Below are 12,728 nucleotides of genomic sequence, written 5' to 3' on the forward strand. Positions count from 1 at the left end.
ATTTCAATCCATTAACTTAATTCCACATGGGCAAGATTTTTGTCACTTTTGTTCATGGTAGTATCTTTATTGCTCAGAATAAGTGTTTGGCATATTGTAGGTGCTTAGTAGGTACTTGTTGAAGGAAATACCGCTGTAAAATGAAGCAGAATCTCAAAAAAGTTTCAACAAAAGCAATGGATAAGCAATGAGATACTGATGTACAGCACTGGAAACTATATCTCGTTACTTATGATGGAGCATGATAATGTGAGAAAAAGAATGTATGCATGTATGTATGACTGGGTCACTTTGCTGTACAGTAAAAATTGACAGAACACTGTAAACCAGTTGATTGAAAAAATAAAAATCATTTAAAAAATCATTGAACAAGGATTGGAGAGAGATAAAGCAAATATTTTCCAAAAAGTTTCAACAAGAGGAGAGTGTCCCTCATTTCATCCATCAGAATCCTTAGTTTTCAGCTCTCTCTGGGAATATTATGTTTCATGTTAGGCACTAAAATTTAGGAGGGGCATTTATAAGTGAACTAAAGAGGATCCGGAAGAGGACAGGCAGGACAAAATGATTCTGAAAATCACTGCAAATAAGGCACAGTAGATAATTCTTGAAGAAAAAAAGTGATTAACAAGAGATAGTGCTGTTTTCAAATTTAGGTTTGCAGCTGAAGCTCTGATTCGACTCCTAGCCTGGGTACTTCCATACACCACAGGTGCAGCCTTAAAAAAAAAAAAAAAAAAAAAAAAGAAAGAAAGAAAGAAACTTTATTACTGTTAAAAATTATGGAGCATATTAACTGATGATCCATTATCTTAGTCCTTTAGGTTACAAGGTGCAAACTCAAATATGAGAACATATCCTTGACTGTTGAGTCTGTATCTTACTCAAGTTATCTGATGTCTGTCACAAAATGAAATTGCAAATTTTGCATATCAGCTCAGATTTCATGAGGTTGATGAAAATGTTGGAGAACTGTCTAAGTCGCATATAAAACCACTTACTAATGACAATTTGTCAGGGTTATTTCTGTTAATTGAATAAGAAAAGTTTGAAAGCATGAAGATTTGATAAGTGTTTTAGAAGGAACTTCGGCTATTGAGTTTGAATGTCATTGACCTGTCAAAGGATGAAGAAAGAACCTCGACAAAGCTCTTGAATACATTCGTAAATATGATTTCTTTTTATATTAGTTTGACAAAAGGACATGGTTTCATGTTATTATGAAATTGAATCAGAAAAATTATTTCTCAGAAAATAGTGAACATTGTATTTTGTAGTTCTATGAATTATACAAGTTGCTGTAAACCTAAATGTTGTTAAATATTAGATTGAAAAAAATGTTCTCCATAATTTTTACTTTCATTTTTCAAGATGAATTAAAAAGAAATCCTCCTCACCCCAAATCATGAAATTCAGTCTTGATTTTAAGTAACGTTAATTTTATTACCTTTTCTAGAACTAATTATCCTCTATTAATGTTAAAACTCTTATATCTCTCTCTTTCCTCCACTTGCAATGCTTTTTTTCCTCTTAGCTTTGTCAAAAAGGGATAAAATATATCAATTAATAATGGCTGTATTTCAACTTGAGTCACACATGTGGACATGAAAGAAACAGTGTTTAATTCCCCACCAACCACAACACTAAAGACATTCTAAATAATCAATGACTAATTCTTTATTCATTCATTATTCATTTATTCATTCATGCTGAGCACCGAAGGCATGAGAATGATTTAATTCCTTACTTTATGGAATCTACAATTCTGCGTTATTCTCCGTTACCAAGTTATCGTTATTAATATATTCAGTACAGAAATACATCTTTATCACAAATGTAAGTTGTGGTCATTATAGACGACTTCAGAAAATAAGAAAGAGATGAAGAAATCAGATGAAATCTTAGCACTAGGAGATAAAAGCTGATGATATTTGGGAATTAATGCATTTAATTTTCTTCCTATGTGTGGATTTAGCATACAAATTTATATGTTATATGAATATATACAAATATGTATTTGTACATTATATAACTATATGTATTTTTAGAAGACATTTATACTACATATACTATTTTATAAATATGGATATTTTAAATATAGATATTTTAGATAAAATATCTTGTAGATAAAATATCTTATAGATATTTTGTTTTATTTATTTTTTGAAATATAATAGACAAATATTTAGTGACATGAAGAATTCTACAAAATAAATTGTTATGTAAAAATCAGGTTACCGGAGTTCCCGTCGTGGCTCAGTGGTTAACGAATCCGACTAGGAACCATGAGGTTGCGGGTTCAATCCCTGGCCTTGCTCAGTGGTTTAAGGCGCTGCCTTGAGCTGTGGTGTAGCTCACAGACGCGGCTCGAATCCCGTGTTCCTGTGGCTCTGGCATAGGCCGGTGTCTGTAGTTCCGATTCGACCCCTAGCCTGGGAACCTCCATATGCCGCAGGAGTGGCTCAAGAAAAGGCAAAAAGGAAAAAAAAATCAGATTACAAAATAATGTTTATAGGAATTTTCAGTTATAGATATTTTTAAATGAATATATATCTACCTATGGATATGCCATAATTTATCAAATTCTCTACTGTTGGTCACTTAGATTGCATCCATATTTTTTACTATTATTAACAATGTAATAACCCATCTCTATAATTTTATTCATTTATCTATCCTTTTTTTCTGGCCAGATACTTTATGTTAAGGTTGACGTTTTATCTTCTTGAAGATTTAAAATTAAGAATATTAACAAATATTTTAAACATTAAAAAACCCCAAAACTAATCTACAGTATTAAAGGTCAAGATAATAGTTATCATCGGGATCAGGTGAGTGTTTTGATTAGAAGGTGACATAAGGAAGTTTCAAGTCTACCTGAACTACTCTGTGGTTCTACGTGGGGGTTGGTTACAAGGGCGTATTCACTTTGTAAAAACTGTCATGCTGTACACTTGTCATTTTCTACTTTCTTATATTTATGTTACATAGCAGTGTGTAACAAGTTAAAATATTATATTATGATTTGCATCCACATTTATATCCTTAGGTAAATTCTAAGAAAAGAATACATTATAATTTTAAAATTCATGTTGCTAATTATTCTGCCAAAAGATTGTACCAGTTTTGACTTTCACCAACAATATATAAAATGTGATTTCTTTGTGTTCAAATGAACTCTATCATAATTTTTCTAATTTGTAATGACTTACACATTTAAAAATTGAGTATTTTGGAGTTTCCGTTGTGGCACAGTGGAAATGAACCCGACTAGTATCCATGAAGACACAGGTTTAATCCTGGCCTTGCTCAGTGGGTTAAGGATACAGTGTTACCATGAGCTGTAGTGTAGGTCACAGACGTGGCTAGGATCCGGTGTTGCTATGGCTGTGTGTAGGTTGACACAGCGATAGCTCAGATTCAACCCCTAGCCTGGGAACTTCCATATGTCATGGGTGCAGCCCAAAAAAAAAAAAAAAAAGAAAGAAAGAAAGTGTATTTTTCTTTCTTGCTTTTTAAACTTGGAAAGATTTCAAACTTACAGAAAAGATGAAAAATTAATACTATGAACATATATAAATTCCTCATTAAATTTGCTAACTTTTAACTTTTTGCCACATTTGCATCCTCTATTTATGCACACACACACACACACACACACACACACACATATCTATACCTGTGTATAAAATACAAGGTTAGATGTTTTGTCCCTTTAGTCTCTTTTTATCTAAAATAGCACTCTGTACCCTCACCCCACCCCACTTTCTTTCATGACATTCAAATTTTTCATGTGTAAATCACTTAATAACCTTATGTTCATTTTCAAATGTGTATGACCATGCTTGATTTTGCAGGCTCATACTACAGATTATTGTAGGTTTTCAGAAGCACATGTAACAACAACTGTAACAAATTTTCATTTGTGGCTATTGGTTAATCAGAGCAAGACACTGGATATCCAGTTGGGCACACCAGATGTTTTTACTGAGGGGGAAAAAAAAAGCATTAAGATCTTTTAAATCTTACATTATTACTTTGATCATATAAGAAATAATGGTGACATTTTATCCTCTAAAATGTATGGCAAGGGTTTGCCTTCATTTGACATGCAATATTATTCAATGAATTATTATAGAACCAGCTTAAAAGACCTGAGAGTGCAGTGACAGCCAAGAAGGATATTTTGAAGTTTGAAATGATCCCTATATAAATAGAACGGATCAGCATAACTTTGGGATAAAATTAGCTGACAGTTTGTGGACTCTCTAGCATGTGCCTGTTTGCTTGGTGCTGTTCTCCTGATAAATCACAACAAAGCTTCCAGAGGGAGAGAAAGGATGGACGGCCCGGCTGCCCCTGTTACTAAATCTGCAACTGCCAAGTTAGTTAAGAGAAATTTCCTTGAGGCTCTAAAGTCAAATGACTTCGGAAAATTGAAGGCCATTTTAATCCAACGGCAAATAGATGTGGACACAGTTTTTGAAGTTGAAGATGAGAATATGGTTTTGGCATCTTATAAACAAGGTAAACATAGGTATAGTTGTAAAAGTGATAGAAAATGGATTTTTCTTTAAATGCAAACCATTAGTTACCCAATCTAAGCTGGTAGCTCTTATTGTTTCTTTACATATTTAAAAACATTTCTCACGTAATTGTTTCTTTTTTAAACTAGGTGAAATGGGCTTATATATGTATATGTAAACCTCTTTTTCTTTTCTTTCCTTCTCTTTACTTTCTGTATCCTTGTGCCTGGAATTCAAAATCCTGTATAATCATATTTAGTTATGCAAATTTCTTTAATTTCTAACTCTTCTTCCTCCTCAACATAGAGTAAAGAAGACATCTCTAGGTTATGGTTAAACAGAGTGCTAAGATATAATCCAGACAGTATAACTAGGTTGGGTTCTGTTAACATGGCCACTTAAAGATAGATCATCTCTGCGTCCATCTGGAGGAATAAGAGGATTTTTGCCCTTATCTGGAGGATTAATAGATGGGCAGGGGGATACCTTGAAGCAACTTGATGATCCTCATCATTTTAATGAGTTTTCAGTTCAGGCAGGAAAGCCAAAAAGTTAACTTTTTTCCTTGACTGCAATGACAGAACAAAATTGTAGATCTACTTAACACGGAGTCTCTGTCTTATGAAAAACTGTGGATGACACAAATTAGAACTGATTTTTTTTCTTATCAAGGGATTTTCTGGAATCCATGCTTAATAAATCAGAAACAAAATAGAAGTGAGCAGACTCTGATTTCCCAAATCAGCCAGTTAATGGGAGAATTTGAGTAGCGAGGCCATCTGGTAAGCAGACCGCAAACAAACACCATGTTCAACATCACTTCTGTTTAAACAAAATAGATGATAAGGTCTTGTGTACAATGTTGAGCGGGAGATAGCAGTTCTTTTTTCATGGTTTAAATACTTTCCATTTGTGTATAGATCATCAGTGCCATCAATTTTCAGAAATTAATGCTAATGGTATATGTATTTCTACCTTAATTTACTATACTCTGCTTGTCAGTTCCGAAGGAAGGATGAGATCATTGAGGCCAGTTACTTCCTGCATTTATGATTTTTACTTGAGAGTTTTATTATAAATTGGCATTGCTATTTTGACTGGAAGATGAAGAGGTCTGGTTTTTAAAATGTGGTTGATGGAGGCACTGTTAAGAGGAATCTATACTATGTGACTGTTTTCATCTATGAATTTACTCAGTGAAAGACTGAATGCTACATACATTTTTAAGGCATTGTTTAAGCTTATGTTTGTGCCTAGCGTAAAGTAACATAGGTCCAAATCAGCAGGTAATTTATTTGGCCCTGAGTTGTGAAGAATGCCTTTTCTCATCTCTTGGGCTTGCCAAATTGCGATACACGTGAAGGTTCTGAAGTTGTGAGAAAGGAAGTTTTAGTGGCATATTCTGGAGTAAAAGGGTGCTGTTTCTTTTGCTTCTAATGGGGTCATCATCCTGAATCAGAAAATAAAAAGCACTTTAAAATCTTTCTGTCAATATGAGCTCCATGGTCTTCATAGAGCTAAATTTTCATTCATTCTAATGGGTCTTTTCATAGTGTTAGGGCTGTGGGATGTGTTTTCATGGTATTAGGACATTAAATTACACCATCTGGGGCCAGGGGAACAGGGGGAGAACAGTTCTGTTCTTATGCATGCCAGGTGGATGAATACAAGAAGGGAAAGGATTTGTTGTCATATCTTCAGGGTTTATGCAGGAAAGTGTGTGTGTGTGTGTGTGTGTGTGTGTGTGTGTGTGTGTGTGTGTGTGTGTGTAGAGAAAGAAATACATTTACTCTCTTTTTAATCTGCATATGGGTAAAAGAATCTATCTCTCCAAGCTTAATCCCAGATTAAAGCCTCATCTTTCCTTTAAGTTTCTTCAGGTATTTTCACATCTTCCAGCCTAGTTATCAAACCTTTTATTTCAGTCAGGAATGGCCATGATACATAGAATCCTAGTTGCTAGCCAAGCAAAGTAGACCTAAGTAGGTATATCAATTTCTAAGTCCAGAGGAATTCCCAGAGAATAGTGTAGAGCTGAGCAGACTACACAGGTTAGTTAGTTAGTTAAAATTAATTCCTTTCTGAATACTTGTAAGGAATGAGAGACCCTTTTCTGTGTGGCCTTGAAGGGTTTGTGACTGGATTAAACTTTGCGAGACTATTAAATCACAGAAAACTTTTCAGATGGTGAATGCTGTTGAATTGCTTTGCATTAGTTTTTGATTTTTTAGAGTACTTTTGAAAAGCTCTGCAACAGAAAGCACACAAATCATTGTGTACAGCTTAATTTTCACAAAATAAAAAAATGTACATAACCAGCATCCAGATGAAGAAATAGAACATTACCTTTTTACTTTTTTAAAAAATAAATTTTGGAGTTCCCATCATGTCTCAGTGGTTAACAAATCCGACTAAGAACCATGAGGTCGTGGGTTCGATCCCTGGCCTTGTTCAGTGGGTTAAGGATCTGGCGTTGCTGTGAGCTGTGGTGTAGGTCACAGACACGGCTCAGATCCCACATTGCTGTGGCTCTGGCATAGGCTTGCCAGCTACAGCTCCAATTAGACCCCTAGCCTAGGAACCTGCATATGCCGTGGGTGCAGCCCTAAAAAAGGCAGAAAGACCAAAAGTAAATAAATAAATTTTATTGGAATATAATTGACTTAGAGAGTTGTGTTAGTTTCAGGTGTACAGCAAAGTAAATCAGTTGTACATACATATATATCCATCCCTTTTCCCTTTTTAAAATGTGAGAATCTTCAGGTTTAATCCCAGATTAAAGCCTCATCTTTTTTTGGGCTTAATAAGCAAGACAGTGTTTAAAGTCCATAACATACTATGCTGCCTTTAAATTTGCTTGTATAATTAGTAATATAATCTTCAATATTTATATTTATCTTTATTTATAACCATTCAACATTTGATTGTCCTGTGGAAGATTAGCGGTGGTATAATTAATCCAAAATTATTTTTGTTTCTGTTAGGATGTAACATAGCACTTTACATAGGATTTTAAAAAGTGACCGCAGTCCCTGCCCCCCATTATAGTATGTTTAAGCCAGTATGAAAGTCAGTTTATACTTTTTGTAAAGGCAACTCAGAAGTCTGTTGGTGAAGAAATCATCTTGGGATCTAAACATTGCAACCCCAAATCCACAATCTGAATGGTACACTAATAATCACAAGTTGACTTCTTTTTTTTTTTTTAGGGCCACACCCACAGTATATGGAGGTTCCCAGGCTAGGGGTCAAACTGGAGCTGGAGCTGCCAGTCTATACCACAGCCATAGCAACATGGGATCCGAGCCACGTCTGCGACCTACACCACAGCTCACAGCAACACCGAATCCTTAACCCACTAAGCAACCTCATGGTTCCTAGTCAGATTAGTTTCTGCTGCACCACTATGGGAACTCCAAAGTTGAGCTCTTAAGCAAATATAAAATGTGGACTTTGTAAGGAAGGTAGAACAAGGTGACTGGAAATTCACCTCTTCATCCCCATCCCATTGACTAGCCTCTCTTACTTGTGAGATGAGAACAGATACAGAAACCAGTTTTCTAGAGCTCGAATTCAGATGGCAGGTCCTGCCTAGCCCCAGGACCTAATAATGATTCTTAAAGTTAGATAAATCTTACTCTATTTTTTCAACTTACTTTAAATTTCATAATCAAATATTCAGATAAAATCATGCTTTATGAATTAAAGCTATTTCTTTCACACTTTGTAAAGCAAACATAAGTAAGCAAAAACAAGCAAAAAGCAAAAACAAGTAAGCAAAATTACATCTACCAGCCAACCACTTAATAAAAATAAGAATGATGTGAAGAAAGTTAAATATATGAACAACTTTTAACTGTCAAATGCAATAAGCAGTTGAATAGTCAAGGGATGTCAGTGATATAAACTTTAACATGAGCCAAGCATATGCTATATATAGTGATAGTGGGTCCTTAAGAAAACACAAAGCTACTCATATTGGTTCTCACTGGGTGATCTTAATACTGGAAATGTGAATATCATAAAGCTGTTTCCAAAGGTTTTTCTAGCCACGCATTTGGATTCTCCTTCAGATGTATGAGCCTTGGCTCATTAATGTTACAGGCAGGAATATCATACTTATCTCTTTGGTATGAAATTTCCTAGTCAGCAAGGTTAATCAGAGTCCTTTTATTAATCAGTGTAATGTGCTTTAAGTACGTCATTTATGGCCCACAGCTGCAGGTTCTTTGGTTGATAGTCATATTTTTAATTAAAATGACCAATGAATGATTTCTATGGAAAACTTTCGGGCAGGTACTCTATCTACTTTACTGAGTAGCTACTGCCTTCCAAATATCTTGAAAGCTCTTATTTTCACTCTCTTAATGAATAATCTTTTTATCACATAATTTTCCTCTTTGCCAGAGATTCACTCTCCTGCTTTCTTGTTGCTATCCTATACGGTTCTTTTCCTTTCATATATGTTCAGACTTCTTTCTTTTACATTTTACATTTCAAGCTTACTTTTTTTTCTCTCCCAGGGGAACTCTGAGATTTATCCTGAAAATATTAGCTATTAAAAACTAGCCAAGAATTGTGCTCCAGTCTGTAATCCTTCAGGACTGTGTAAATACGTGGACACGGCAGAGCAAATGTCTGCTAATCCAGCCACAAGCAGCGTGCGTAACCTTTGGCTGTAATAACAGAGGCTTCTCCTGTGTGGGGTTCTTTGGACTCAGATAACATTATAGCTGATAACTGTGGCAGAGCCCAGGCTTAGCTGAAGGTTTACCAGAGATCTGGACGTGTCCCCAAACCCTGGAGCAGAATCAACGCCTCTTCCAAAAGATGACCCAAACACCTTGCTCCTTCCCATACTTCCAGAGCTGGAGGCTTTCTACTCAGTGACTCACGCATAGCTCTGGTTTCAGATTTAGATTAAACACACACACACAGAGGATCGTTCTGCATATTTTTGTAGGGGCATAACTCCTAAAATCCCTTTAGAACTTTGGCCTTGAAGTGATATAGGTATGGACATGGACTGCATGAAGCTTTCAGATCATTGATGGCTATTTAGAGATTTGGGGGAGACCGGAGTTTGAGTTGACCTCTGTTAGTACTAGTTATACAAACATGGGCACTTCCTGCTCCTTAATCTCTACAAGGTATTTATCCTCATTTGTAAAGTGGAGGCTTTGTCGAGACTTCCTCTATGTCCCCTGCATGCTAATAATCTATGATGTTATAAAGGGGACATTATGTAAACAGATTATGTGTCATGGTCTAGGAAAGGTAAAAATTAACTATAGATGCTGTAAATCTATGTGGGTATGACCTGTATTTGAGAGTTCTCTGTAGGATTTTTGTCTGGGAGGAGGAATCTGTATTTCCTTCTCTTCTTCTCAGTTAAACACATTGCTCAAGCAGAGCTCACGAAGAAGGCATCACTACATACAAACTGCAGACCTGGGGTAAGGACCCAGTGGTTTACATTAGGGGGAGATAGTACCTTCCTCACCTCTGGCCCCATTAAGGGCTTTGTTCCAACTTTTACTCCCCCCTCCATCCTTTGCACATTCTGAGCACACAGTCAAAGGGCAGCCTGGCCTCTGCAGAGGTGAGCAGAGGGGGGCCCTTTGAAAGACAAATGCTAAGAATAAATCACATTCTGAGTTCTGAAGCCCTGAGACAATTGTGCTGTGGAAAGAAGGGAGAGTGTAAAAAATGAGTCTGCCTGATTAGTTAATTGTATTTCTGCCATGCTGTGACCATCAGTGGTTACGTTTTGGAGGACAAATTCAGATATCTCAACATAGAAGCATGGGCATAAGTGTGTTGATAGGCACTGCATCACTGCAGTTTTTGACAGTGGCTTTACCTCAGGTTTGGGCCTCAGTGAGGGTAGGTGTGGTGGAAAGAACACTCTTGTTTTATCACACTTGCTGCACAGTGACCTGTGACCACAGCTCATTTTAAGGTGAAGATTGTATGCAGATGGCCTCTTTGCAATAGGCCACTCCTTTCTCTGAAGTAGGCTCTTCTGCTTTGGGAAGGCTTGACTTATCCAGGAACTCCTCCATCCCCCACCCCTCACCAAAGTTCTGCCATGCATCTTCAAGATACACAGCGGCAGACCATGATCTGTATCAGACAGTCTGTCCTCTTCCTATCACTTCGCTCAGCTCCCTAGGGGAACCAGCTAAGGGGTCTTTTTGCCACCCACCTATACACCTCCCTTCTAGGAGAGGTGAGCTGTAGGAACAATTCCGTCCAGGGGGTCAGCTAAATTCCAGGACCTGGCCATCTCTGCGCCCAATTTACCAGTTAATGATTATGATTATAAGAGATGCAGATGAAGCTGACAAAAGCCCAAGGATGACTGATTCATGTAACAAACAGACAGGATAGATTCTCTAGGTGAGAAAAAAATCAACAAGCAAATGTATTTCCATATCAGAGATGTGACATATTATAGATGAATTCGGGATCTTCTTTCCATCCTCATGATTTGTGAAGCAGGCTTGGTGCTAAACCTGCTTCCACAAAGACAAAAACAGATGGAAACCCTGCATTGCAGATATCCTGAGTCCATTAGCTTGGACTGAGGCAGATGACTTATGGAGCTAGCAGGCTGAGAAAGTGGCAGTTTTCTCATCTGGAAAATGAAAGATTTGGACTGGATAATCTTCCCTCCAGTGCTAACATTATGTGTTTCTTTGATTTTACATGAAAATGGTGTTTTCTTAATCAGTTCTCTGCTGCTTCCTTTCTGAGATCATTTTTCTTCCCGTTGCAGAAGCAGACAAGAGTTTCCAATCAGTTGGTGTGTAGAGCTGCCTAATCTTTGCTGCTAATCGGCAGGCAAAACACACTCCAGTTTTCCAATCTGGAACTAGCTTCTTTGCAAGAGAGTTAGAAGAGCCTGTATTTGCAAATTGCTTATAGAGAAATTTTGTTTACTAAGATGATGAAGTGTTGGTGTTAAGTGATTCATTCCTTATCAAAAACATGTTGCATACCATATAGCTTAAAAACTATGCTTGGAACACAGATTCAGTGTACATGCTAAATAGAAATGTGTATGTGGATGTACACATATATTATGTGTACATATCTGTTTACATACACACAAAGTTGATCCTTCCCAGCCCCGACTGTCTGTGAAGCTATTTGTCTCTGCCAGGGAAAAATCCATATCACCAAATACCTTTCCTTTTTCAGTGTCTGAAATCTGAAATTAGTATCTTAGAACTTTATTCTATGAATACAGATTCCTATATAAATTCAGATAATTCTAAGAGTGTAACACTTTAAACAACCCTTAGTCTGTTAGACCTTAGTGTAAACTAACTTTGGATTTCTTTTTAAAGAAAAACTTTGGATAAGAGGAGATTTGGGAGGAAGACAAAGAAAAATGCCTCTAGAATTCTGAATGAAATGAAAAGATATTCAAGCGTGTGTGTGTTTAAGTTGGAGGGTGGGCTGCAGAAAGACAAACTTGAGGTTGGGAGCATTCATTCTCTCAGGATTAATCAGCATTGTGCCTACCACTATAAATGGCCTCTTTAAACCAAATTATTTCCCCGCTAGACAGAGGTACAGCAGTTTATTTTAATTTTATTTTTATAAATAGTAATACATTCACAAGGTACTAAATTTAAAAGCTCAAAGGGAGCACTTAAGGACAAATAAAACCATGTCCTTGTCCCCCAGCCCCAGTTTTTGGAGGCCACATGTGCAACCAGTTTCTTGTGTTAGACATTTATAAAGATTTTCTCACATGTTAGCATATTATGCACATTCGTCAGCTCCCTGCTTCTCTCACTCAGTAAAATATCTTGAGATTTTCCCATATCACACAGAGTATACACAGAACTTCCCCCTCTTTATAATGGCTGTATAGTGTTTCATTGAATGGATGAATACTTTATTTAAATAGTCTCCTATTGATGAAAATGGAGGTTATTTCCAATCACTAGCTATTATGAACAGTGCTGTAGCACAGTCACCTTGTTGTACATGGGCCAGGTTGCCAGGATTTATAACTTTCAGAAATTGTATACTCTTCATAAAGAGGTCAGTGCAACTAATGTTCTTGGGACTTGTGTAATACAGTGGACCTTATATGACATTTCACACACAAGCAATTGTACTTGTAGGATAAATACTCAGGACTGATGAAGGTGGTGCTTTTTACTTAAATGAGAGAATTTTAAT

At 36.5% G+C, this 12,728-nt stretch overlaps 1 protein-coding gene across 33 annotated transcripts in view; it reads left to right on the forward strand.

Moving 5' to 3' along the window:
* Positions 1-12,728, forward strand: part of ASB4 (ankyrin repeat and SOCS box containing 4) — a 431,270-nt gene that overhangs the window by 132,110 nt on the left and 286,432 nt on the right. For 31 of the 33 annotated variants that reach the window (XR_014815842.1, XR_014815843.1, XR_014815845.1 and 28 more), the window contains exon 1: positions 4,312-4,527. The exons of 1 other annotated variant lie outside the window; for it this stretch is intronic. Coding sequence is in view for 25 of the 32 variants with exons in the window: in XM_084977054.1 (XP_084833180.1) it covers positions 4,341-4,527 (187 nt within the window). In the remaining 7 variants the exon portion in view is untranslated. Of the gene's footprint in view, positions 1-4,311; positions 4,528-5,198; positions 5,309-12,728 lie in introns of those variants that run through there. One more of the 33 variants, XM_084977071.1, reaches the window with a different exon arrangement.

Source organism: Sus scrofa, chromosome 9 (assembly GCF_054392235.1).
Source record: "Sus scrofa isolate SSC_HxYL_T2T_F1_AM1 chromosome 9, Sscrofa_HxYL_maternal_Yorkshire_Landrace_v2.0, whole genome shotgun sequence".
Lineage (NCBI taxonomy): Eukaryota > Metazoa > Chordata > Mammalia > Artiodactyla > Suidae > Sus > Sus scrofa.